Here is a 27,990-nt window from a genome sequence, read left to right as displayed (position 1 = left end):
TTTCTTTTTTTTTTTTTTTTTAAGCAGACCAGATAGGTCAGTTAGGAGATGACCTTTGCCGTTGGCTCATCACAAAGTCTTTATACCTCTCAGGTGGTCGAACGAGTCGCCCACATCTGGTTTGAGATGGCTGTGATGTGGATGAGAGCTCGATGTCAACACTATCTGCTTTACCTGCATCTGGTGTGCTGACCTGCTCATCATCTAATGAGTCTGTTTCTGAGTTCATCTGGGTGCTGTGTGTTGTTCTCCTCAGGTGGCGTCTATTGCGTCTATAGTGCTGACCAGAAGATGTCAATATGTCATAGGACCTTGGCTCATCCCTCTGTGCCGTGACCACTGCTGGACGCCAGCCTTGCGGTGTCTCCATGTGAACAGTACTCCCAGGCTGCAGCTCTGGAAGCCGCTTTGCTCCTCTGTTGTAGTATTGCTGCTGCCTTGTTTGCAGATTCTGGAGAGTTGAATGTACTTCTTTAGGTACGGCAGGCTGAAGAATAGTGCTGGAGGTTGGTAGAGTGCTTCTAAGGACTCTGCCCATGAGCATCTGTGCTGGGGAATACTCCATGCCTGTCACAGGTGTGTTCCTCAGGGTGAGAAGTGCAAGATGGGGGTCAGTGTTTGTATGTTGTGCTTTCTTCAGCACGCGTTTCACCGTTTTCACTGTTCTTTCTGCTAGTCCATTTGATTGTGCATAACCTGGACTGGAATGAGTGAGTTTTATGCCCCATGACTCTGCAAAGCTTCTCATTTCCTGACTTGCAAATGGAACATGGTCACACACAATCTCTTTTGGTATTCCAATCCGCGAGAAGACCGATTTCATCTTGTTGATGACAGTGTGTGATGTTTTGTCTTTAATGTTCAATACCTCTGGGTATTTTGAGAGGTAGTCCACTATCAGCAGAAATGACTGACCTCTGATTTCAAAGATGTCGGCTCCCACTTTAAGCCAAGGGAGCTCGGGGATGTCGTGTGAGATCAGTGGCTCCTTCTGATTCCTGGGCTGGAACTGCTGGCATGCTCCACACGTCTCGACCATCTGTTCTATGTCTCTTGCCATACCTGGCCAGTACCAGTGTTTCCTGGCCAGTGCTTTCGTCCGCTGTATCCCTTGATGAGCTACATGCAGCCTCTGCAGCATCTCAGATCTCATAGTTGTTGGTAGGATTATCCTGTCTGCTGCAAACATTACTCCCTCTCTCACAGCCACTGTGTGTCTGATTGGCCAATATTGTATCAATCTAGAGTCTACTAGTTTTCTGTGTCGAGGCCAACCAAGTCTGTGTGTATCATGCAATAGCTGCAGTGTATTGTCCTTTTTCGTTTCGCTCTTGAGCTGCTCTAGAGTCTCTGTACTCAAGGCGTCTGTCGGCTCCAGAGCATAGACAACTCTCTCATCTGTGATATCATCTGCAGCCACGTGTTGTTCGTGTGGCACAGCTCGTGAGAGTGTGTCTGCAATCAGTAACTCTTTACCTGGCGTGTAGATGACATTTAAGTCATAACGCTGCAGCTGTAGCAGCATTCTCTGCAGCCTAGAGGGAGCTGTTCCAAGTGGCTTTCTCAGGATGTTTTCCAATGGTTTGTGGTCCGACTGAACATTAACCCTCACCCCATACACATACTGGTGGAACTTCTTGACAGAGAAAACTATGGCTAAGAGCTCCTTCTCAATCTGTGCATAGTTCTTTTCTGTCTCTGTCAGTGCCCTTGACGCATACGCTATTGGGTGGTCATCTTGTAAGAGGCATGCTCCCAGGCCGTCCTTAGATGCATCAGCCTGTATGATGAGCTGTTTCTGTGGATCGAAGAATCTGAGCACAGGAGCGTTTGTGAGAGCATCTTTCAGTTTTTTGACTGCCTCGTCATGTTCGTGTTGCCACTGCCACATATTGCCCTTCCTGAGCAGCTGTCTCAGCGGCGCTGTTATGGTGGCCTCACCTGGGATGTATTGCGCCAGGTATTTTGTCATGCCTAGCATCCGCTGTAGTCCTGCTTTGTCAGTGGGTGGAGGCATCTCAGCTATGGCTTTAACTTTTGCCTCATCTGCTTTCACACCCTCTGAAGTGACGACGTGGCCCATGTAGTTGACGCTACTCACCTTGTACTGTACTTTCTCTTTGTTGAATTTCACATTTGCTTCTTTTGCTCTGATCATCACTTTCTGTATTATCTCATCATGTTCTTTTTCTGTAGCTGCGGCGATGATCATATCGTCAGCTATGATGTGTACTCCTTGTATGTCACCGAATGTTTCACAGTTGCGCTGTTGAAAAACCTCGCTTGCTGACTTGATTCCAAACGGCAGACGTTTGAACCTATATCTCCCCCACGGTGTGTTAAATGTGCACAGCAGCGATGACTCCTTGTCAAGCTTTACTTGCCAGTAACCGTCCTTCTCGTCTAGCACTGTGAATATCTTCTTACCAGCTAGTTTGCACAAAACTTCATCTGTTGTGGGGATGGAGTAGTGCTGTCTTAGTATTGCTTTGTTTAGATCCGTGGGGTCCAAGCAAACCCTCAATTTCTTCTTATCTTTCTTTTCTGTGACTACAAGGCTATTTACCCACGATGTTGGCTCAGTCACCTGTGCAATCACATCAGCTCGTAGCAGGTCATCAAGAGTGTCCCTGAGTTTATCTATCACGGCCAGTGGTATTTTTCTGCAGCCGTGTATGACTGGGCTAGCATTGGGGTCTGTGTGGATGTGATATTCTCCAGCAAACTCCCCCAGACCTTCAAAGACTGTTGGGTGTTGAGCTATCAGCTCCTGTTTTGTAGTTGGATGTTTCACGTCCAGTTTGTTGATGTCCAGCCTTTTTACCAGGTGCAAGTCTTCACAAGCCTCCCCCCCGAGGATAGGTGTGGATGGTGTCTTGATACGTAAAACGGCAGACTTGCATGAGCTTTGGGTGTGGAGCACTTGAGTGTGAGTAACCCCTCTGGCCTCAACCTCATCCCGCCATAAGCCACTAGCACTGTTTTTGTGGGCTGTAGCTGCAGGTGTGCTCTCCTTTCACGTCTGGCCTTCCTCTTCATGGACTTAAACATCCTCAGCGGTAGGACATTGGCCTCTGCTCCTGTATCCAATTTGAACCTGACCGACATGTTGTCAACCCGTACTTCAGAGTACCAGGACTTGTCAAGGCTGGAATCGAGCTGGTCAATGTTCACTGTTCCAATAAACAGAGTGTCAATTTCTGGACTGATATCATGCACCGTCCTTCTATGCTGCGCTTTACCTGACCCACACATCTTTGCATAATGGTTCTGTTTACCACACTTGTGGCAGGAAACTCCATATGCTGGGCATTCTTTGGGCTGGTGTGATTTTCCACATTTTCTGCATGTGTTTATATGTCCACTGCTTTGTGTGTGTTGAAAAGGTTGCTTTGTTCCTTTATTTCGTGGGTGACTGTCCCGTTTTTTCTTATGCACTGTATGTACAGATCTCTCTTGAGCGCTCACACTCATTGCTTGTATTTGAGTTCTGACGGTCTCAGCTGCTCGGCAAGTGTCTATGGTCTTCTCTAATGTAAGATTTGGCTCTCTTAAAAGTCTCTCTTTAAGACGCTGGTCATTCATACTGAACACAATCTTGTCTCTGATGATGTCGTTTTCCGAAGCGCCAAACTCACAGTCCTTACTTTTTTGTCTGAGCTCTGTCACATATTTATCAATGGAGACAGAGGTTATCATCGGGTGTGCCCAAAATTGGTGTCTTTCAAATACAGTGTTCTTCTTGGGCAGACAATACCCTTCAAAAGCTGTGAGAACATCTTTCACAGTCTTTTCTGCTGGAAGGTTAAGTGTATTATACACTTCGAGAGCCTCCTCTCCTAGTGCGTGCAGCAAGATGGCGACTTTGATGTTTTCGTCCTTACCCTCTGCCCCACTCGCGGTCATGTAGATTTGGAAGCGCTGTTCCCATCGTTTCCAGTTTTCACCCAAGTTGCCTGTCAACACCAGTGGTGATGGTAGTTTGAACTGCTCCATCGTACTGTCTCCTGTCGTTGCAGGTCTCCGTGCGTCTCCCACTCTTTGAGGAATGCTCCCGCACGACTAGCACAGCGTTTAGCTAGCAAAACTCCGGTGTTTTCCGACCTCAGCAAACTGACGAACTGGACCGACTTCTGACACCATGTTATAGTTCTTCATGACCGGGTTACTCAATATATAATTGATATCCATAGGCTTGTCTTTAACTCCAAGAACGTTACTTTATTACCACACACTTGTAGCCTGCATTACATGCACTCTGGTAGACCGGGAACTAGACACACCAAACATCATATTGCTCCGCCTACATCTCACTAACATCATCATGACAGTATAAGTGCGCGGCACTATATACTACACTCATAAATGGTTCTTTATCATTTTCTGTAATGGAACGATGGAAAAGGAACTAAAACCTCTGAAGAGCTTTGATTCAAACTGGTAAATTCATCATTTTTGGACAAACTGAAAGGACAGTTGACAGTGTTTCCAGCGTTAAAGCAGCAGTCAGGTTTCCCTCTCTGTAATCATTCCTCCTGTTCATACTGACTATTAACACATCTGCTTCTAATGTGCTTCCAGTGTTCAGTGATGGAGGACTGTATCACAGTGTTTCACTCATTTAAAGTCTCTGATCAGCTTCTATTGAGCTTCAGCAGTGTGAGTCCCTCTTTTCCTTCCTTCCTCCCTTCCTTCCTTCTTCATTCCTCCATCCTTTCCTTCATTCGTCCCTCCCTCCTTCCTTCTTTTCTTTCCTTCCTTCCCTCATTTCCTTCCTTCTTCCTTCCTTCTAACTCACTCCTTTCCTTCCTTCCCTTCCTTCTTCCTTCCTTGACTCGAGGACAACAGTCATTTAAAGTCTCTGATCAGCTTCTATTGAGCTTCATCAGTGTGAGTTACTATAGTAACTATGGTAACCATAGTAACTATAGCAGTGTGAGTTAGTATGGTAACTATGGTAACCATAGTAACTATAGCAGTGTGAGTCATATCAGTGATATCTGACACATTTACTGTCTGTTTAGCATCAGATTCCCTTCCTTCCTTCCTTCCTTCCTTCCTTCCTTCCTTCCTCCCTTCCTTCCTTCCTTCCTTCCTCCTCTTAGTGTTTCCTGTTTCTCTGTGGTGGAAGTATAGTAACAAAAAGACTTTGCTACTAAAAACACTGTAACGCTGAAACATAGAAGATGAAGATTTGACTAATTTACTCTCCTCCTTCCTTTCTTTCTTTCTTTCTTTAGTTTTCTTTCCTTCATTTCCTCTTCTCCCTCCTTATCCTCCTCAGTCTCTTTCCTCATCCTCTTCCTTCTTGTTGTTCTTTTTCCTCCTCTTCTTTCTTCCCTTCTTTATTTCCTCTTCTCTCTCTCTCCTCCTTCCTTCCTTCATTCAGACTCTGAAGCTTCATATTAGCCTCAGATCTTTATAATCCATGTTTCTACAGAAGGAGGACTGTGGGTTTAGTCCTCCATCACTTCCTGTAAACATGATGAAGGATCTAATGCTCAGTATGAACAGGAGGAATCATTACACACACACACACACACACACACACACACACACACACACACACACACACACACACACACACACACACACACACAGGAGGAATCATTACACACAGATAAACACAACTTCATGCTCATTTGTTCTCCTGATTGTTGGTTTTTGTGAACCCCTTTAAAGAAACTACAATATAAACTTCTTCCCAGATTCTCCAGATTATTTCCCAGTAAGTGATGCATACTCTAACAACAGAATAGTTCAAACAGTAAGTCACTATAAGTTTTTTTGTAAATTCCTGACAGACATATATATGATTGTACACAATAAGTAGTTATATATGTTTCAGGTGTGTGAGTTTACATGTCATAATAATGAAGGTGGATTTTAATGGGGGGCCTAATCCAGGTCCTAATCCAGCCTGTTATGAGTTTGATGGAGTTACAGTAGGACTGTAACTTCAGCTGAGCAGCAACAGCACCATCTGCTGTCATAAGTGGTAATTACAGGCTGCTGGCTACTTTAACATGAGCTAACATTGCTGTTCTGCGTCAGGCTCAGATGGCGTCTCAGTGGTCCAGTGGTTAGACAAAAACATCAAATGGCTCTTTTCCACTACACAGTTCTAGCACGACTCTGCTCGACTCAGTTCTTTCTGCGTCTTCCGAGCGAGCCGAGACGATACTAAATGTGACGTCATCAGACTGCCGGCCTCTCATTGGTCAGAGAGTCACTGGAAGAGTCATGAGCCATCCCACACAAGAATCAAAGCCGGCATTTTTAAACACCAACAACAGCGTTACAGAGATTGGTTTCTCTTCTCTTGCTTTGTGTGAGACAGAAAGACACATACAGCAGCAAGTACACCATCACCTCCATGTCCTCCGTTGGTTATGTGTTTGTGTCGCATAGAAAACAAAGTCACAGCAGTTTAACACAGCGTTGCTATGGTACCGTGTCGAGTCGAGTGCTCGAACTGTATAAAACAGGTTCAATCAGATATGAGTCATTTATACACAAAGACAGAAAATAGATGTTAAACATGAAGCTGAAGCTCCACACAGGATAAAAACGCTGACACTTCATTTATTAGAATTAGGTCTTTGTTTATTATCAGCATGGTCCCACCAGCCTCCCTTCAGACCAGTAGAAAACTTCTCAAAGCAACGTTACACAACGCTTTACACAAAACTAACAAACATACAGCAAGAAAATAAAGCAGAAAACACACAGAAGATTCAAATGTCAGATGTACAGCATATCAAAGTAAATAAGTGGTAGATCAGTGGATAAAATGAGTTAGAAGAAGTGATTTAAAGGAAGATAAAGACTTATCAAACAGGTTGATCCAGAGCCCTGACAGCAAAGACCAGGCTCCATATTTATCTGTGCTGATAATCAGCACTAATTCATTTCCCTCCACTCAGTGTGAAGTTAGAGAAAAACTAATGGAGGCTTTATTTATTGAATGATTGATGTGTTTAAACTGCTGATGGCACAGATAGATTTCAAAGAGCTGTAAGGACACATAAGTCAACAGTAGGTTCAGCTGGAGATGAGTTGGACAGTGGAGAAAATACATTTCATGTTTTTAATCAAGTTGTGTCCGTTTGCATCATTATCGCTGTGTGCACTGTTGTACAATACATGCAAGATGCTGCACTAATGTAGAAAACTAGATGGAAAGGATGTGATTGGATAGGGCTGGATCACATGATCTCACCTACAAGTTTAAATGATATAGTTCTTGTTAAAGACAGCTGATTGGCTGAGCAGTGTTTACTTACAGACTGATGCAAATGATGAGTTAAATATGGTTATGAGATATAAATGATTCATCTTGACATCATCATTATGCAAATAAAAGCTGGATACCTTTAATATTTACACACTGAGACTCTCTGAAATGTAATGTGGAGCCTTTAAAAGTGATCAGTCAAATGTTTCAAATCAATGGTAAACAAACAGGTAAGCAGTGAAGTGATGATAGAAATGGAGTTAACTCTCAGTGTGATTCTGAGACGCTTGATAAATATGAGCCCAGGCTCACAGTCTGACTTATAACACCTGTTTTTATCTTGATCTGCATCAAACTGCTCATGTACAACTCATCTGTAAAGTGCTGACTTCAGTTAAATCCAGAGATAACTGTTCAGTTTGGAGTCAGTTAAGAGTCTTCAGTGAAGACGACAAAATCCAGATCCAGACTCCAGATGGATCATCAGGATCCAGCTGATCCTCTCTCAACACTCCTGGATGTTCAGTCAAAGTCTGACAGAGATCACTGCTCCTTTTTCCATCTGATGATAGAAGAAGAAAGAACAGAGGAGATAAATGAGTGTTTAGTGAGACTCACTTGGTCAGCTGTCAGTCAGTGATGCAGCACATCCAGTATAAAGAGCAGCAGGGACTTCAGTCCTGTTCAGACCAGAAGTGGAACAGCTGTGCAGCGTAGCTTGCTTCCTTTCAGCTCTCATGTTAACGTGTTGGAGTGAACACACTGAGCTCCAAGCTCACACACCTGCACACACTTTTACTATCAAGTGTGTTTCCTCTGCAGATTTCACTCAAGTACACAGAGGAAATAAAGTGCTGAGAGTCATGAACACATCATTACTGCAGAAACAGAGACATTCACTCATCAGTTTACTGATGGATTTACTGCTGATACATGTCAACTCTTATCAAAGTTTAAAGCTACAGAGTCTCTGTGGGATTTGAAGATGTTTCCTGCTGTTAAATCATCACATGACAATCAGTCAGAGCTCTCAGCTAAACAGCTGCTGTGATTCCTGGACTTCAGCAGAGGTTCTGGTCTGTATAAAGACCACATGGTTACTAAACGTAATGATGCTTGTGTGAAATCAGAGCCAGTGATTTGCAGGCTGCAGTCAGACTGATCTTAGAGCTCTGACAAAGATGAACTGATCAATAGTTTAGTGTTGAAATGAGAGAACAAACACTTTGAGATCAGATTTGATGATGAGGATCACTGTCTCTATACATCTTGTAAGGCTGTCAGCTGTAATCCAGCTTTATTTCCTGCAGACATCAACACAACAACAACAGTCGTCTTCACATCAACTCAAACACATGATCACAACAAGCTTCTGGCTCATCTGATTGGCTGACTGTTCTCTCTCTCTCTGTCTTTCTGTCCAATCCTGAAGCCTGTCACCATTCTCCTCTCACAGCTTCACTGCGGAAAGCAGCACTGAGAAGGTTGGAGCTTCACCAGGAAATACTGGATCTTTGCTTTGATACTGACTGTGTTTAATACTAAACTGCTGAAACCAGCACAGACTGACTCCAACTCTCTACTGACCTCAGAGTCTCCAGTCTGCAGTCTGGACTCTGCTGAAGATCAATCAGCTGCTTCACATCTGAATCCTTCAGGTTGTTGTATCTCAGATCCAGCTCTCTGAGATGGGAGGGGTTGTCCTTCAGAGCTGAGGCCAGAGAAGCACAGCTGATCTTTGACAAACTGCAGCAAAACAACCTAAATAAAGAATAAAAGATGTGAGTTTAGAAGACAAAGTTCCTGTTTGAAATCATTCAGTGTTTCATAATGTGTTGAGATGTGAAGAAGGTTTAGAAGCTGCTGAACAGCCTTCAGAGGATCTGAGAGGAGCTGAAAATAGAAAGATTTAAACATCAACTAAAAACCATCTGTTTAGTCTGGCTTTATGTCCTGTTTTATGCTTTTATTATTTATATTGATTTTATTTATTATCATTATTCATTTTATTCTATTTTATTTCATCAACATTTTACTGTTGATCATTATCATTTATTTTATTATCATTTTCCTAGTTTACTAATGTATTTTGTGTCGTAGTTAACAGTTATGTTATTTTTATTGTTTTATTATCTTTTATTATTTATATTTAATCATTATTGTATTGTATTTATGAATTCATTATTTAAACATTTGGTAAAGAAGTTTATCTTAATATTTTATATAAAATAATAAAATAATCTTAACTACTCATTTTATTGTTGTATTATTCAATAAACCTTTAGTTTCATATTTCAGTCAGTACAAACATCACATATCATCATAAAGCTTTGGAACAAGCAGATACTGAATATAGTTTTCATTGTTTAATAAAGTGGAAAACATCAATGTTCTTTTATGTCAGCACGCTAAAGCTAATTTTTTGCTTCTTTAGTTGTTTTAATAAAGAGAGGAGAGGAGAGGAGGAGAGAAATGTTTTGCTTTTTTCATTGTTTTGGAGTTCATTAGTCCAAATCCATTTTAACACCCTACATTTTGTCAGTCACTAGTAAAATACTTTGTTTGAAAGGTGCTATATGAATAAATATTGATTGATTGAATGTATAAGTTCATAAAATATAAACTCCAAACAGCTGAAGCCAACAGGATGCAGGTTAAATACAGTCAGTGATAAAGAGTTCTCATTAATATTAATGACAACATGCTGCTACTTCAATAAAGACGTAGTGACTTCACTTCTTAAACTCTGCAGCTCCACTGACTCCATCTATACTAACTCATGTTGTGACAAACACTAGTTAAAAACACATTTATTTCACTTTCTGCTCAACATCCAAAAGTTTAGAAAGGTACCAAATATGTCAGGATGAATTTTGGAGAAATGTCAAAATATTTATTCTCCAAACATCTACGATATTTCTATTTTATGGAAAGATGAAGCCATAAAAATCAGCTCATCTTTAGTTTCATATTTCAGTCATTGTTTAATAAAGTGGAAAACATTGTGTCATTTAAAAGCTCCATCATTTCAAACATTTATCATTTAAATATTACATTCAATGAATATGACAATGTTACATTCATGTTCAAATGTACTCAAATTCATTCATTACCTGATGTGAAGCTTAATAATTATAACAGTGAGTATCTTTATTTACACTTTATGTTTCATTGAATGGAAATAGGAAACTTTGGGGTTTCATAATATTTGTAAATGTGGATATTTTCCTGTTGATTTATTTGCAATAGCATATACAGCATTTATAATCTTTTCTTTGTTTAAAGGTTTTTCACCTAATGAAAGGACTAATGAGACTAATGAAACTAATGAAGTACAGCTAATTGTGAAATTGAAGAAATAAGCAGTAATGCAAATCTTCTCTAAAGACACTAACAAGTTTACATTCATTAAATAAATGTTGTTTCAATATGTTCATTACACAATGAGCAGCTGTTATGATCTAAATCATCGGCTTCAAAATTCCCCAGAAGGATTTATTCCATTCATCATCTTTAATCATAATTTTCACTTCAAAATGTTGTTGTTCATTTCTCAGCTTCATTCTTAGAGAAATGTTGTAACATTGAGTTTGAGTTTGATGAAAAGGGAAATCATTTGTTGACAAAGGCTTTTCTGTTATTCATTCACATTTTAAAAGGTTTCATTTTCATTAGTTTCTATTTTTCATGAATATCATCAGTCAGCTGACTGATTGACAGCTGTTTGACTAAAACTGTGTATATTTGATAAGAATGGATATAATTTGTGCTGCTGTGATAAAAAGCAAAGGAGAAACCGGACAACCTTGTTTAATTCCTTTATCAGTATTTAGTATCTTTATTAAGTAGTTTAACTACATTTATAAAGTTTGTTAAAGGCCTTAGAATTAAAATAAAACCTTCATCTTCAGTTAAATGATTGTTATCCAGTGAGTCAAACACAAGTCATATCTTGTTATGAATTGATCCTTTTATAAAATCTGACTGTCTTCTTCTTTGGTGATTTTTAGAGGCGGTTTGCATCCTAAATGTTACATTACTGCCTTCTACTGGACTGAAAATCAGACTCAGTCCTCCTATCATATCTAAATCATTGTACAGCAGCTCCTGCACTTCCTCTCCAGTCATTTCCACCACATGTATGAACATAAATTAGTTTCAGCTGTTAAACATTAAGATCAACAATAGTAACAGACAGTCAGTGAACTTACCCCAGAGTCTCCAGTCTACAGTTTGGACTCTCCAGTCCAGCAGACAGAAGCTTCACTCCTGAATCCTTCATGTCGTCGTTTCCACTCAGGTCCAAGTCTGTGAGATGGGAGGGGTTGTCCTTCAGAGCTGAGGCCACAACTTCAAAGTGAGTCTCTGAGAGTCTACAGTTAACAAGTCTGTGATGACAGATAATATATAACACACTTTAATATTAAATATAGATTTGAGGCATTTTGATGACTAAACAAACTGAGATGTGACGACTAGCTCAGTTCTCTCTGTTGGCAGAGCTGGTCGGACATTACTCACAAGGTTGATGGTTTGAAACTTGACCTCCTTCTGTCCACATGTCCAAGTGTCTTTGAGCAAAACACTGAATACTAAACTGTACGTGGATGTAAAAAAAATTTAAGTGACTTTGGACAAAAGCTGCTAAATGAAAGTAATGTAAACGTGTCATGTTGTGATTTCCCCTTCAAATCAAAGCTGAGTTATTCAGTAAGTCTCCCCACTCTCTCTGCTGCTGTACTGCACACTTTTTAATGGGACTCTCTGTTTTGGTTTCATCTTGCAGACAAAGGGAAAGAAAATGAAGTTGCATTTAGGCTTCTATAAAGTCCACAGTGATTGCTTCTTATTGGTCTTAAATGTCTCCTTGCTTTGCTCACTTGAGTCGTATCCTTGTGTCCTTAGTCCCTCCCTCCTAAGATACAAGGGAGAGCTGCGGGAAAAGATTGAGAGAAGAAGAATCCAGGAAACATGTTTTTGGACATCTTTTCCTTTCAGGCATCATCTGAAGTGACGTCAGCTGTCAGTCTGCAGCTGTTAACAGCTCTTTAGTGTCTTTTGATGTGCTGGACTTTAAATGTGATGTAGTGTTAAACATGAATAAGGGTGTACAGTTAGCACTGCCAGCACAGTGATGCAGTGATGTCCTCCAACGTGACAAAAGAGAAGGTGAAATATCTCTGCATGTTTCTCCTCAAATCAACTGTTTGACAAACATCTGCAGGTTATATTGGGAACAGATCCATCACACCAGTTTGGAACTGCTCACACACTGAATGCACATTTCTACTTTTTCAAATCTATTCATTATTTACATCTGCATTCATTGATATTGTGTTTGTAATTCATGATTTAATAATCCATGTTATGATGAGAATGTGTCATAATGTGAAGGAATAATTGAGGCCAGTAGCTTCTATGTTTGAAGGAAAGAGGAAATGTGTAAATCTATCTTCCATCAAATGTGACTTTGTGCCTTGTCACAGTCTGGCTCTATGTATGTTCCTCTCAGCTCTGAGTGAGTCTGGCTCTACTAAGTTCAGCTCTCACTCACCACAACTTTCTTCCTCTCTGCTTTATGTGACTATCTAGTCATGTACAGTGCTGCTTATGGAGCGGCTTGTTTAGTGTTGGCTTAGTTACTCTTCATGTAGAATTCACTCTTAGCTTGTATTTATCCTCCATCATTTATGTGTTACACTTGTGTTATCCAGTCCTTTTGCTCATTTTCCTCCTTCAGTGTTTATGAGCATCTTGTGTCACCACAGTAGTGATGTCTGTATGTTGTTAGTGTTCAACATTAGATGGACATTAAGCAGCTCTGCACTACACCACTCCCATCTGCCCTGCTATCACTGCAATCAGCTCATTCCCCTCAGCTGAGCTTCCCGCCCATCTACACACAAACTATCAAGAAACACTTTCACCTTCCTGGCTGCTGTTATATAGGAGCATGTGTTTACTTTAAGGGATTGTTGGAAGGAAAATGTCATCTGAGACACTACTGCATTTTATTTTGTAGGAACAATTAATTATAATAATTATAATATATTATATTACATATTATATTAATTATAGTTACTACTACTACTGCATTTTATTTTGTAGGAACATCCTCTGTCTCATTGTGTTTTTAATGTTTTCTGTGTTTCCTTCCTGTGTTCATGTCCTCCTCCCCAGCCTGCTTCTCCCTCCTCACTTTCCCTCCACACCTGCCCTGCATCAGCTTTGTTAGCAGTGGTGGACAGTAACAAAGTAAATTTACTTGAGTACTGTACCTAAGTACAGTTTTTGAGTATCTGTTCTTCACTTGAGTATTATTTTTGGGAGATACTTTTACTTTCACTCCACTACATTTGAAGGACAGATATTGTACTTTTTACTCCACTACATTTCTATTGATGCTCTCGTTACTCTCTACTTTTGAGCTTAGGTCAGATTTTGTTTTTTTTGCAAAATTCTGAGAAAGTAAACTGTTTCTGCTGTTTTGCGTATGATTTGTCTTTGTCGTATTGCCATACCTGTACTACGTCATGCCATATGAAGAAATGGAGGAAGAAACTGGAGAAACTCCCACTAGGCACCCGTGGCCTTATCTCAAACCCATTTTTGTCACAAAAACTGATTCGTTTGAGTTTAAATGATATCACGGCCTACAAAAACTCATCTTCCAACCTGAAAAAGTACTTAATGTTACTAATGTTAATTTTAAACGTAATCGTATGTGCTTGTAGTATCATAGTTGACATTTTTAAATGGTTTAAAAATATGGTAACTGTTGCAGTGCAGTTGAATGATTAAGTTGACTTCCTGCTCATGTTTTTTATACAATTCGTATCAAAGAGTCCAAGGTAGAGGTTAGGTGTGTTGAAATATAACTACTGTACAATATGAAGAAATTTCATTTGTTGTTGAATGCAGCTGAGTCTGTGTTCTGAGGCTTCTTGCCTTCATGTGTTTATTTTTGAGCTATAAACATGTCTGGAGCAGAATCACATCAGTGTATTGTATAATGACAATAAAACTACTTTCCTGTATTTTCTGAGATATTTTAAAAATACTTTTACCTAAGTATTTTTTTAAGCAAATACTTTAGTACTTTTACTTAAGTAATATTTTGACTAAGCTACTTTTACTTGTATTGGAGTAATATTTGACAAGGAGTATCTGTACTTTTACTCAAGTAGTGAAGTTGTGTACTTTGTCCACCTCTGTCAATCAGGCACGTTTCCTAAACTCCTAAAAGTAGCTGCCATTAAGCCACTGTTAAAAAAGAGAACGCTGGATGCTTCCATGTTAACCAACTACAGACCTATCTCAAATCTTCCTTTTATAGCCAAGATCGTTGAGAAAGTGGTTTTTAATCAACTCAGCAATTTCTTGAACTCCAGTGGCCTTTTTGACAAATTTCAATCAGGCTTTCGACCAACAGGTTAACCCCTAACCCCCCCCCCCCCCCCCCCCCCCGAACCCTAACCCCCCACCCCCCACCCCCCTAACCCTAACCACAGTACAGAAACAGCTCTTATTAGAGTGTTAAATGACATACGGTTGAACACTGACTCAGGCAAGGTGTCAGTTCTGGTCCTGTTGGATCTCAGTGCTGCGTTTGACACTGTGGACCACAGTATACTGTTGAACAGGTTGGAAACTTGGGCAGGACTCAGCGGAACAGTCCTAGACTGGTTCAGGTCCTACTTGGAAGAGCGGAGTTACTTTGTGACCGTTGGAAGTTATGAATCCTATTGAGTGGCTATGACGTGTGGAGTTCCTCAGGGGTCAGTTCTTGGACCTCTTCTGTTCAGTCTATATATGCTGCCCTTGGGTCCGAACTCTAATGTAGACTATCACAGTGATGCAGATGACACACAGATATACCTAGCACTGTCCCCAGATGACTACAGTCCACATTACTCCAGTTCTAAAGTCTTTACACTGGCTCCCAGTCAGTTCTAAAGTCTTTACACTGGCTCCCAGTCAGCTCTAAAGTCTTTACACTGGCTCCCAGTCACTTCTAAAGTCTTTACACTGGCTCCCAGTCAGCTCTAAAGTCTTTACACTGGCTCCCAGTCAGCTCTAAAGTCTTTACACTGGCTCCCAGTCACTTCTAAAGTCTTTACACTGGCTCCCAGTCACTTCTAAAGTCTTTACACTGGCTCCCAGTCAGCTCTAAAGTCTTTACACTGGCTCCCAGTCACTTCTAAAGTCTTTACACTGGCTCCCAGTCAGCTCTAAAGTCTTTACACTGGCTCCCAGTCAGCTCTAAAGTCTTTACACTGGCTCCCAGTCAGCTCTAAAGTCTTTACACTGGCTCCCAGTCGGTTCTAGAGTCTTTACACTGGCTCCCAGTCACTTCTAAAGTCTTTACACTGGCTCCCAGTCAGCTCTAAAGTCTCTACACTGGCTCCCAGTCACTTCTAAAGTCTTTACACTGGCTCCCAGTCACTTCTACAGTCTTTATACTGGCTCCCAGTCAGCTCTAAAGTCTTTACACTGGCTCCCAGTCAGTTCTAGAGTCTTTACACTGGCTCCCAGTCAGCTCTAAAGTCTTCACACTGGCTCCCAGTCAGTTCTAAAGTCTTTACACTGGCTCCCAGTCAGCTCTAAAGTCTTTACACTGGCTCCCAGTCAGTTCTAAAGTCTTTACACTGGCTCCCAGTCAGCTATAGAATAGATTTTAAAGTTCTGCTACTGGTCTACAAATCACTGAATGTTTAGGTCCAGAATACATGAATGACATGTTAGTAGAATATAAACCCAGTAGAGCTCTGAGATCTACTGACTCAGGTCAGATAGTTGAGCCCAGAGTTCAAACTAAACATGGTGAAGCAGCTTTTACACAACTGGAACAAACTAGCAGCAGAACTGAAATCATTTTTAAATCCAGGTTAAAAACATTTCTCTTCTCCTGAGCTTATAATTGAGCTCTTTTAAAGCACTTTACATTTTAATCTTTCATTTGCTCTCTATGTCCTTTTAATGATTTTAAAGCTAATTTATTATTTTATGCTGCAATCTTATATTTAATGCTCTATTCTAGCATTTTATTTCTCTCTTTCTATTTTTCTGTACTTTGTTTTTATTGTGGTGGTGGTGGTGGTGGGGGGGGGGGTTAATTGTATGTTTTAATGTTTCTGTTTTATGTAAAGCACATTGCCTTGCCTATATTATAGTATATTATATCAATCTATCAATCATTACAAATAAACAGAATAAGAGTGTTTACTAATGTGAGCTATAAACACACCAACAATAAAATGAAGCTTTTCTTGCTCTCATAGCATTTGTAACATGAAGAACATTTGAAGTGAAGCTCTATAAGTCAGAGTGTTGGTGTGCACATCCACAAACCCTCAGTGGGATCGGTGCTGGATACTAAATCTATTCAACTGTGATACAAGGAGAACTCACACACTGGAATCACAGCTCCATTTCATTTAACTGGAACATTTCCAGCGACTACAGGTCTTCCTCAGGCAGATACCCACAGGAGGGAAATGAAGGATATATACTGTATATCTAAATGTCCAGTGACATCATCATCTAATCACATTCATATGTGTCCAGATATCCTCATCACCAGGAAAATAACAACATGAATGTGAATAGAAATGTGTGTTTGACTTGTGATGAGGATATCTTGACACGTGTGAATGTGCTTGCAGGTTCTCCTTGTAGTGAAACACTACTCATGTAGAACTTTGGCAACAAGCAACAAGCACATGTTTAACTCTTTTATAGTGTGCATGTGTGAATCTTTACTGTAATACTGATGCTTCAGATGAGAAAGCAGCTTTATAATGTTGATAATCACATCTGGACTTACTTAGCCTTTCTGCAGTTCCTCACAGCTGGGATCAGTCTCCATCGTCCCTCCTCTGATGTGTTGTACGTCCACAGGTCCAACTCATCCAGAACCTCCTCTGACATCTGCAGCATGTAGGCCAGAGCTGAGCAGTGGATCACAGAGAGTTCCTTCTCTGATCTGTTCTCTGACTTCAGGAACTCTTGGATCTCCTGATGTACTGAGCGGTCGTTCATCTCCATCAGACAGTGGAAGATGTTGATGCTTCTGTCAGGAGAGATGTCCTTACTGTTCATCCACTTCAGGTTGTTGATGACTCTCTGGATGGTGTCTGGAATGTTGTCTGTCTGACCCAGCAGGCCTGCTAAGACACTCTGGTTGGACTCCAGAGAGAGGCCATGAAGGAAGCGGACAAACAGGTCCAGGTGGCCATTTTTACTTGTGAGAGATTTCTCCATGGCTCCCTTCAGGAAGTCATGCAGATATGAGAATGATTGGTAACTGTAGTCTTCTCCCAGGAAGTTCTTCAGTACCTCTGTGTTCCTGTTGGTGTGACAGTGGTACATGTAGACTGCAGCCAGAAACTCCTGAACGCTCAGATGAACAAAGCTGTAGACTGTTTTCTTGAAGATCACTTTCTCTGTTTTGAAGATCTGTGTACAAACTCCTGATAACACCGAGGCCTGTGTGTCATCAAGACCACACTGCTCCAGGTCTTCTTGGTAGAACATGATGTTTCCTTTCTCCAGTTGTTCAAACGCCAGCCTCCCCAGCTTCAGAAGAAGGTTCCTGTCAGCCTCCGTCAGCTCCTGTGGACTCGTCTCATGTCCCTCATCGTACTTCTTCTTCTTCCTCTTTGTCTGAACCAGCAGGAAGTGTGAGTACATGTCAGTCAGGGTCTTGGGCAGCTCTCCTCTCTGGTCTGTAGTCAACATGTGGTCCAGAACTGTAGCAGTGATCCAGCAGAAGACTGGGATGTGACACATGATGTGGAGGCTCCTGGATGTCTTGATGTGTGAGATGATTGTGCTGGACTGCTCTTCATCACTGAATCTCCTCTTGAAGTACTCCTCCTTCTGGGGGTCAGTGAAGCCTCGTACTTCTGTTACCCTGTCCACACATGAAGGAGGGATCTGATTGGCTGCTGCAGGTCTGGTAGTTATCCAGATGAGAGCTGAAGGAAGCAGCTTCCCCTTGATGAGGTTTGTCAACAGCACGCTGACTGATGACTTCTGTGTGACATCAGTCACGACCTCACTGTTGTTGAAATCCAGTGAAAGTCTGCTTTCATCCAGGCCGTCAAAGATGAACAGAACTTTACAGCCAGCGAGCTTCTCTGCTGTGAGCTTCTGTAATGTTGGATAGAAAACACGGATCAGCATGAGCAGACTGTACTGCTCATCTTTGATCAAGTTCAGCGACCTGAACGAGAACAGAATCAGCAGACTGATATCTTGGTTGTTGGAGCGCTGTGCCCAGTCCAGAGTGAACTTCAGCACTGAGAAGGTTTTTCCAACGCCAGCGACGCCGTTCATCAGAACCACTCTGACTCTGTGTAAGACTTCACAGATGTCCTGATCCTTCGTTGGAGCGTAATGGAGGGTCTTCATCTTGGAAGCTGTTTCAAGCTGCCTCACCTCATGTTGGGTATTAACCTCTTCAGTTTCCTGTTGGTCAGGTAAGACTCTAAAGATGTCCTGACACTTGATTGGAGTGTCATGGAGGGTCTTCATCTTGGAAGCTCTTTCAAGCTGCCTCACCTCATGTTGGGTATTAACCTCTTCACTCTGTCCCTCTGTGATGTGGACCTCAGTGAAGATGCTGATGAGGAAGGTTTTAGTTCCTGCTTCATCAGTTCCTTGAGTCACACATTCACATGTGCTGCTCAGACTGATGTGATGTTCATCTAAAAGCTCCTGCAGACCACTTTCTGCTGAAAGAGAAGAAAAAAGGTAGAATGAAACAGAAATCAGTGTGACTGTTAATGTTCAGTAGGATAGAGGAGGTAGATTCCTGTTTTCAGAGATGATGACATCAGCAGACAGATCTTCAGTCTTACTTTGTACAGTGCTGGTCTGACAGTCTGTCTGCAGTCCAGCTCTGGTTCTGGATCTTTTTCCACACTGGGGACAGGAGGAGGCTCCTGATGAAGCAGACTGGTCCCAGTATGAGGTGATGCACTGTCTGCAGAACCAGTATCCACAGCTGGTAGAGGCTGGATCCTTCAGGACGCCCTGACACAAAGAACAGCAGGACAGCTGCTCCTCCACAGAAAGAACCCTCCTCTTCCTCTCTCTGTGGACATGAACACATTCTTTATGTCACATGACATTAGTGGAGGCCAACCGACAGCTCACAAGCTGCATGCAGCTCTTTCCCCACATAAACAGTCCAGACTGTCAGTATTTACACACTTACACACTTTCTGTTCTTCAGCCTCTGAGATTCAACACATTCAGTTTGAAATAAAATAATAAATACTACAATCACAAGAGTTTAAAATGAATTAGACAGAGACAACAATGTGCCAGCAAAGGCAGAGAAGAAGAAGAAGACTGCAAGCTAGTAAACATGGATGTAAACAATGCAGGATTTAAAATAGATGTTTGATGAGGAGGGAAGTGGATTCAACACATTAGTTAGACCACAAGGAGACACACAATGTGTTTTGGTAAGTAAGTCAATGTGAACATGACTTTAGTCTGTTAACAAGAAAACTCCACAGGCTCCTTTAAGCTACTCTGATCCATTAAAAGTCAGGAACAATAAGCAGGAGGAAACTGAGCCAAACAGAAAAGTCCACTAGTGAAACATAACAGACTGCTGCTCTTTTGTGTTGTGCTGCTGAACAGAGAGCTCTGCTAAATATCTTCATAATGCATCTTTTCATGAGTGTTTCTCTCTCTCTGTTTCTGCTATAGTCTCTCTCCCTCTGTGTGAGTGTGATACAACACTTTGACACATTTGACTTTTCCCAAACATTAAACATCAGACTCAGTTTCCTCTGCTGCAGTGGTCAGTCTGCAGTGATAAATCAGCTGCAGCAGGCTGTTTCTATACATTTACATGACCTCCTCCCATATTTAGTGTCTTTGAACAGGAACACGTTAAGACACAGTCTGTATTACATGAGACCAAACATTGTACCTGCTGCTGCAGTCCTTTAGTAAATAAGGACAGACACAGTTTGACTTGTTAGTAAATCCTTAGTAGATATCACCCTGGGTTACCTGCTGCTACTTTACATTTATTGACTGGAAAATCAAACAGCAATAGCAGCCCTGTCTCTGTCTCTGGTTAACATGAACATGAAGATCTGTTGGAGATTACAGCTGAATGGAAGCTACTTCATTATTTCTTTCCACTGTGTTTCCTTCATATCTACACTACAACCTTAATGAAAGCGTCTCACTGAATCATCTTCAGCTCAGTTTACAGTAGAAACAGTCTCTTACTTTGTGTCTGAGGGTCCAGGTTCATTACTGAAGTCTGGAGGAAATGGTTGAGACTGGTTACTCTTCATAGACAGACAGCTGGATATTACAGACTCTGCTCCGTCCTCCTCTTCCTCCTCTTTCTTCATCTTCTGGCGTCTGAGAGGTAAACCAGTAACACTGGAGACACACACACATACACAGTATAATAAACCCAGTTATATATAACATGTTATTTTACATGAATTTCTGTCTCAGATGAAAGAAAAATGATGTAAATATTGAAACTATATCAGCTATAAAACTGTAATCAACATTTAACAATCAGCCCCATAACACGTGACCTCGCTGTGAGGACGCAGAAACCAGGAAAACAACAACAAGAAACTACTTCTGAACACCTCAAACTCTCTGATCTCATATTTTTCTGACTCACTTTAATCAACTAAATGATTCACCTGAAAACTAATCATCAGATTGATCAATAATGACAGTAATCATTATTTACAGTCCTGATATTAACACTCACCTGCCTCACACTGTTTTCCTCCTTCTGCTCTGATGACTGTCAAATGGTGACTGACTGAAAACTTTCACTTCCTGTCTGTTTGTTCCTTCTTCTTTAGTGGAAGTCACGTGGCTGTGTGTGTGTGTGTGTGTGTGTGTGTGTGTGTGTGTGTGTGTGTGTGTGTGTGTGTGTCTAGTTGAACTCAGTTTAATTGAAGAGTTTTCTGTAAAGTTTTCTGACTGTTAGTGGGCTGTTACAAACACAGATATAAAGACTTCCTCATTGTACTAAAACAGTTATTTTCTGTGAGTTTATTTCAGAAAGCAGGTTAAACAAACTCTGAGTTGATCCCTGAGATGAAACTGAGTTTTCTGATCCAGAACAGCTGATCAGTTTGATCAACTCTGACAGACAGAGACAACAATGTGCCAGCAAAGGCAGAGAAGAAGAAGAAGACTGCCAGCTAGTAAACATGGATGTAAACAATGCAGGATTTAAAATAGATGTTTGATGAGGAGGGAAGTGGATTCAACACATTAGTTAGCTGTAATTAAAGCACTTCTTAAAAAACCTACTATCTCAGCCCCAGCTGTGACTTTCTGAGTTTCCTTGTCTGTCCTGTCTCCTCCCCTTGTGCTCCTCCCCTTGTGCTCCTCCCTTGTCTTTGTTTCCCTTTGCAGAGGTGGGGCCCAGTGCTGGAGGTTTGGCACACCTGGTTCTAATCACTCATCAACTGCAGTATAAAGACCCGGTTCATCCTTCCACCCTCTGCCAGATAGTTCCGCTACTCATGTGGTAACACTCAGCCGAATTCTCTAGTGTGTTCTTGTGACTTTTTGCTTGGTGAAGATTATTAGGGCCCGAGCGCTGACCAGCGCGAAGCCCTATTGTTTTTGCCATGATTCTTCTCTTTATTTTTCTGACAAAGTAACGGCCTTTTTGCCCCTCTAAACGTGCCCCAAAATTCACCAAAGTTTGCACGCAAGCCAGACCCGGCAAAAATTTTGATATTTTATGGTTTTCAGAAATGGGCGTGGCAAAATGGCTCAATAGCGCCCCCTATTGAATATAAAAATGTGACAGATTGACGTACATGAACGAAATTTGGTATATATATGTATCATGTCCAGACGCACAAAAAAGTCAGTGGGGCCCATGACGTCACTCCAACAGGAAGTCGGCCATTTTGAAAAATATGTGCGATTTTGGCGTTTTCCACACCACGTACTTTAACGAACTAGTCCTAGAGATTTCATCTCATCCACTTCAAATTCACACAGAGTCATCTTGAGACATTGGAGATGAAAAGTTATCAAAAGGTTTTTCGCCCGTCATTCTTGGTTGCCGTGGTGACGCGGCGAATTTCGATGCTTCGCCATGAAATTTCAAACCCTCATAACTTGACTCCACATGGTCTCAGCTTTTCCAAATTTCAGATGCTTGTACAGTGTCCCGGTCTGAACACATGTACAGTCTCATATTTAGTGACAGTCATAGCGCCACCTACTGGCAACAGGAAGTCACTTGCTTCAGTCTGTCACTAATTACTCCCATAATCTTAAGTATTTACACCTGAATTTGAGTCAACTGACAAATAAGACCTTGGTGATGCTACATACTGCAACTCATGACCCATCATCAAATACCGTTGCCATGACAACACATTCAACGCCATAAAAATACGATTACAGTTTTCAGGGGCAAAGGATGCGTCCACGGTAACGAAACTCAACACACACGTCTGGAGTGGGTTCATTTAACATCCTATATACTTCAATGGGATGGGCGTGGCTAAACGACTCAATAGCGCCCCCTTGATTATTTCAAAATTGAACCTCAGCCTTCACGATTAACATAGAAGAATGAAACTCGGTAGGTTTATGTATCATCTCCAGACGCACAAAAACGCCATTTGGACCCATACCCTAAGTCCAACAGGAAGTCGGCCATCTTGGGAAAAATGCTATATTTTGCTGAGTTTTTTGGTCATTTCCAGGCATCATATTTGAACAAACTAGTCCTAGAGATTTCATCCCATCCCCTTCAAATTCACACATAATCATCTTGAGACATTGGAGATGAAAAGTTATCAAAAGCTTTTTTATGACTTCTTCCTGTTGGGCGTGGCTGTGCAAACAATTTCGATGCTTCGCCATGAAGCAGGAAGTCCTTATAACTCCTACAGACATTGTCCCACCTACACCAAATTGATCACACATGTAGAGGGTCCCGCCCTGAACACATCTATGCATCAATACTGCGTCAAATACACAGCGCCACCTACTGGACACAGCAAGTCAGCCTCATATGACAAACATTATCCGATATACATGAAATTTACAGGATGTGTTCTCCACATCATACACTGCAACATGACATGTAATTGGTGGGTGATCTCTAGCGCCACCTAGTGGACACATGCAATGTGACTTAGCCCCATCACACAACGTTCATTACGAGCCCGGGTGCCAAGACGTCTACTTGCCCGCTGTGTCTGCCGTGTGACTGCAGCATGCACCGACATGCGCGTACGGGGCGGTGCGTGGGGGCGCGAGGGCCCGTTCATCACTGCTTGCAGTTTTAATTCTTATTGTAACCACTCTCTCCTGTTCCCTCTACAGTTTTGCCTACCCCACCCGCTGGTGCCCTGCCTCTGCCCGCTTGGATCCTGTTCCCTGTGAACTGCCTTCCCACCTTGGACCTTACCTGACCTCACCAACCTTCCCTACAACCCTTACCCCAGACCCCGCCACTGCTCCCTCACTACCCCACTCATCTTGTCATTAAACCCTGCTTTTTTGAGTTACCTCCTGTGTGTTCGCTCGTGTCTGGGGTCCTATAACTACTGGTTGTGACAGAACTATCTGGCCAAATGGACCCCGCAGACCCAGCGTTGGTGCGCCAGGAGCTGGGGGCTCAAGGTGCGCTTATCCACCAGCACTCTCGGACACTGCAAGACTTTATGGGGACTTTAACATCTTTGAACTCCAGTGTCGCTGCCCTCGCCCACCAGCTGGATCAGGTTTCCTCTCATGTCTCCCAGGCCTCTGCCTCCTGCCGCTGCCCCAGTTCCCCCTCTCCAACCCAGGGAGCCCCATCTCCCAACACCCGAACGCTACTCCGGGGAGCTGGGAACCTGCAGCCGGTTTTTGCTCCAGTGCTCCCTGAGGCCTGTACTACGAAGCTGGATTAACCTATCCAGGATATCTCTCCGTTACCTGGATTGATTTATCCAGATATTCGCAGTCTAGGATAAGCGGTACTACGAAGCTGGTTATCAACTCGGTAAATCAACCCAGGGTTTTCCAATCTGGATCTCTGCGCGTTCACATAAAGGGGAGGTGTTTGCAGCGTCTGACCAATCACAAACATGGAGAAACCCTGCAGAGCAGCCTACTTTACCATGGAGGAGCAGACAAGTATTCTTCATAAATATGAAGAATTCAAACATCATCCAGACCAAAAGCAGCTCTGTTGCTGCAGCAAAAGCCAGGAAGGAATGCTGGCAGAAAATTGCCGACTCTGTTAATGTGTAAATTCATGAGATCATACAATATTAATTTATCGGACAATATAAACGGACAGCACTCTGATCACACAATGCCACTTTATTACGGCACAGACGTTTGGTGCAGAGCGCTTCCTCAGTGCCCTTCCTTTCATAAGAGACATTAAGTTAGTTTAATATTCAACATTCAAAATACAAACCTATTATGCTTCAACCATTTGAGTGAATGATTTCAAACCAACTGTATAACATACAGAATAATATCCCTCATGTGCCTCAAGGATTATTTTACAAATATATATTTTCGTCAATTTTTTACAATTACAATAAATAAATACAGTTATTATGCTCCCTGACACTTTGATCTCAGGATGTCAAACCTACAGAATAATATCCCCCACGTGCCTCAATGATTATTTTTTAAATATATATTTTGGCCAATTAAAAAATTGCATCTATCACTAAAAGCTCATTCTCTCCTAAGCGCTCCTCTCGCGATCCGCGCACCAATGTTGACAGGATCTTTTAAGAATGGGCAGGTCATTTTCTAAGAGAACTGATTGGTCAGGAGGTGGTGCTTTTGTACTCATTGATCTCTTATCCAGAACATAACCTGCTCCGGAGCAGGTTAGCCGTTCAGCATCAGTTACCATGGTGATTTACCCCGGTAAGAAGTGAACCAGCTTCGTAGTACGGAAAACCCAGAGTTAACCCTGAAGTTACCTCGATAAGAGAAAATCCAGCTTCGTAGTACAGACCTCTGGTGACATTTATAATCAGCCTCCTCCTTGGCCGAGCAGCACAGTGGGCAGCTGCCATGTGTCACACTGGTAATGTCAAGTTGAGTTTTTGTCCTGTCTCCATGTTTGTTTTGTGACTTCCTCTTTTATTTTGGTATTAACTCTCCTCTCGTTTCAGGTGCCTTGCCCTTCCTCATGTGTCACCAGTCTGATTGTCTTCCCTGATTCCTGATTGTGTCCACCTGTTCCCCATTTCCCTCCATGTGTGCTTATAGTCTGCGTCTCCCTTTGTCCTGTGCGAGTATGTCTTGTCTGTCGACCAGAGTACAAGTATCCTGTCATAGTTAGTCACTGTTCATAGTTTAGGTTATTTGTTGTATGTTAATTCCTCGAAAGAGTGATTTTTTTGTTTGACTTTTTGCTATTTAGTTTATCAGAGCTCCTTAGTTTAGTTCACCTTTTTCCCTGCTTTTCCCTCGATTGAGGCGCCTTTTGTTCATTACCGTTTTGAGAATAAAGCCTTGTCAGCTTCATCCTGAGCTCTGCATACGAGTCCTCCTCTTTGAGTTCCTGCATGATACCATGTGGTAGCACAACCCACAGATCTGCTCCTCCCTCCACACCTTCACTGCAGAGATGAAAAAGGTTTTTGACCATCCTGTGCGAGGGAAGGAAGCCGCCAGCCGTCTCCTGTCATTACGCCAAGGCTCCTGGTCTGTAGCTGACTATGCTGTGGAATTCCTTACTCTTGCTACTGAGAACAGGTGGGATCAGCCGGCTCTGCAGGGGTTTTTTCTGTGGTCCCTTAATGAATCCCTTAAGGGTGAGTTGGCGGTCTGAGACGGCATCCCTCGCCGAACTCATCTCCCTTGCCACCCGCTTGGACAATCGCATGCGGGAGAGGCGCAGAGAGCGAGGCAACAGACCCCTTCCATTCCTGCGCCTGCTCTGACCGCTTGTCCCTGCAGCTCCCCCACCGTGGCCCCTTCCGGGGTTTTCCTCTCTCCCGTACAGGCTCTCGACGAGCCTATGCAGCTAGGTCACACCCGCTGAGCGTCTGAGAAGGATGCAGGAGAGGCTGTGCCTCTATTGCGGGCTGCCGGGCCATGTCCACCAAAACTGCCCCAGTCTCCCAAAAGCCTAGGCCTGCCTGAGCTAGGGGTGACTCAGGTGGGCCATAACCAGTCCTCCAGCTCTCCCTCCCCCTTGATAACGAAGTTGGAGGCAGCCCTCCTATGGAACCAGGTTTCCATTCCTGTGAGACCTTTGGTAGACTCTGGTGCAGACGAAAGCTTCATTGCGTCACATCTGGTGGACCAGAACACCATTTCTGTCCTCCCGCTACCCGAACCCTGGGGAGTTAACGCATTGGATGGCAGGCAGTTGGCTATCGTCACTCACCAAACAATCCCTATCCCCCTTGTCACTTCTGGTAACCATCGGGAGCTAATTCAACTACTGGTTATCTATTCCTCTCACACTCCCCTCGTTCTTGGACTCCCATGGCTCAAGCTCCACAACCCTCACATCGACTGGGTCAAAGGTACTGTTATTAGCTGGAATGTATCCTTCCATCACAATTGTCTTCTGTCTGCTCTCTCTCCTCCTGTCCCTCCCGATCTCTCGGGGGTCCCAGAGGATTACCACGACCTAGCTGAGCTATTCAGCAAACAGCGAGCCCTCTCCCTTCCACACCTCACAGTCCGTATGACTGTTCCATTGACCTCCTGCCTGGGGCACCTCTCCCGTCCAGCCGTCTCTACAACCTCTCTCGGACGGAGAGAGAAGCCATGGAGAAATGCATCCAGGTGTCGCTGGCTGCTGAGATCATCCGCGCCTCATCTTCTCCGGTGGGTGCAGGTTTCTTTTTTGTTGACAAGAAGGACAAATCCTTGCGGCCCGGTATTGACTACAAAAGATTAAACACATTACTGTGAAGAACAAATACCCCCTGCCATTGCTCGACTCTGCTTTTCACTCCCTGCACCAGGCTACTGTGTTCACTAAGCTTGACCTCCGGAATGCCTACCACCTGGTCCGCATCCGGGAGGGGGACGAACTGATGATGGCATTCAATACTCCGTTGGGGCATTTTGAATATCTAGTTATGCCCTTTGGGTTGACTAATGCTCCAGCTGTGTTTCAGGCGCTGGTCAACGACGTGCTGCGGGACATGCTCAACAGGTTCATCATCGTGTACCTTGACAATATCCTGGTTTTCTCCCGAGACCTGGAGGAGCACCGAAACCACGTCAGGTTAGTCCTCCAGAGGCTCCTTGAGAACGGCTTGTTCGTGAAAGCAGAGAAGTGTGACTTCCACGTCCAATCGGTGTCATTTTTGGGTTTCATTATTGAGAGGGGACAGATCCGCTCTGATCCCGCCAAGGTCCGGGCAGTGGTGGAGTGGCCAGTCCCAGAGAACCGCAAGCAGCTCCAGCGCTTCCTGGGATTCGCTAACTTCTACCAACGCTTAATTCGGGACTTCAGCAAGGTGATAACCCCTCTCACTCAGCTCACATCAACCTCCTGACTGTTTTCCTGGACCCCGGAAGCCAATGAAGCTTTTTCCAAACTCAAGACCCTGTTTTCCTCTGCCCCTGTCCTCATTCACCCTGACCCCTCTAAGCAGTTCATTGTGGAGGTTGATGCCTCCGACACAGGGATTGGCACTATCCTCTCACAGCTTGCCATGAATAAGTTGCATCCCTGTGCTTTTTTTTTTCTCAGTCTGTCTCCTGCTGAACAGAATTATGATGTT

At 42.8% G+C, this 27,990-nt stretch overlaps 1 protein-coding gene across 1 annotated transcript; it reads right to left on the bottom strand.

Annotated features, from left to right (window-relative positions):
- Positions 1–37: 37 nt before the first annotated feature.
- Positions 38–3,996, bottom strand: LOC128358927 (uncharacterized protein K02A2.6-like). Its single transcript, XM_053319330.1, has 3 exons — positions 3,588–3,996; positions 2,954–3,173; positions 38–2,906 (listed from the first exon to the last, which is right to left on the bottom strand). The coding sequence occupies exons 1-3, from the start codon at positions 3,994–3,996 to the stop codon at positions 38–40; spliced, it is 3,498 nt and encodes a 1,165-aa protein (XP_053175305.1).
- Between the last annotated feature and the right edge of the window lie 23,994 nt (positions 3,997–27,990).

This window comes from Scomber japonicus, chromosome 5 (assembly GCF_027409825.1).
Source record: "Scomber japonicus isolate fScoJap1 chromosome 5, fScoJap1.pri, whole genome shotgun sequence".
Lineage (NCBI taxonomy): Eukaryota > Metazoa > Chordata > Actinopteri > Scombriformes > Scombridae > Scomber > Scomber japonicus.
The sequence above is the reverse complement of the archived record's forward strand: the minus strand, read 5'-3'. Positions and strand labels throughout refer to the sequence as shown.

Coding starts and splice junctions, on each gene's coding strand:
- LOC128358927 (XM_053319330.1), bottom strand. CDS start 3,996: ATGGAGCAGTTCAAACTACCATCACCACTGGTGTTGACAGGCAACTTG. Junction 3,174..3,587: donor CAGAGACAAGATTGTGTTCA/GTATGAATGACC, acceptor TTATTGGAACAG/TGAACATTGACCAGCTCGAT. Junction 2,907..2,953: donor GTGGCTTATGGCGGGATGAG/GTTGAGGCCAGA, acceptor CCACACCCAAAG/CTCATGCAAGTCTGCCGTTT.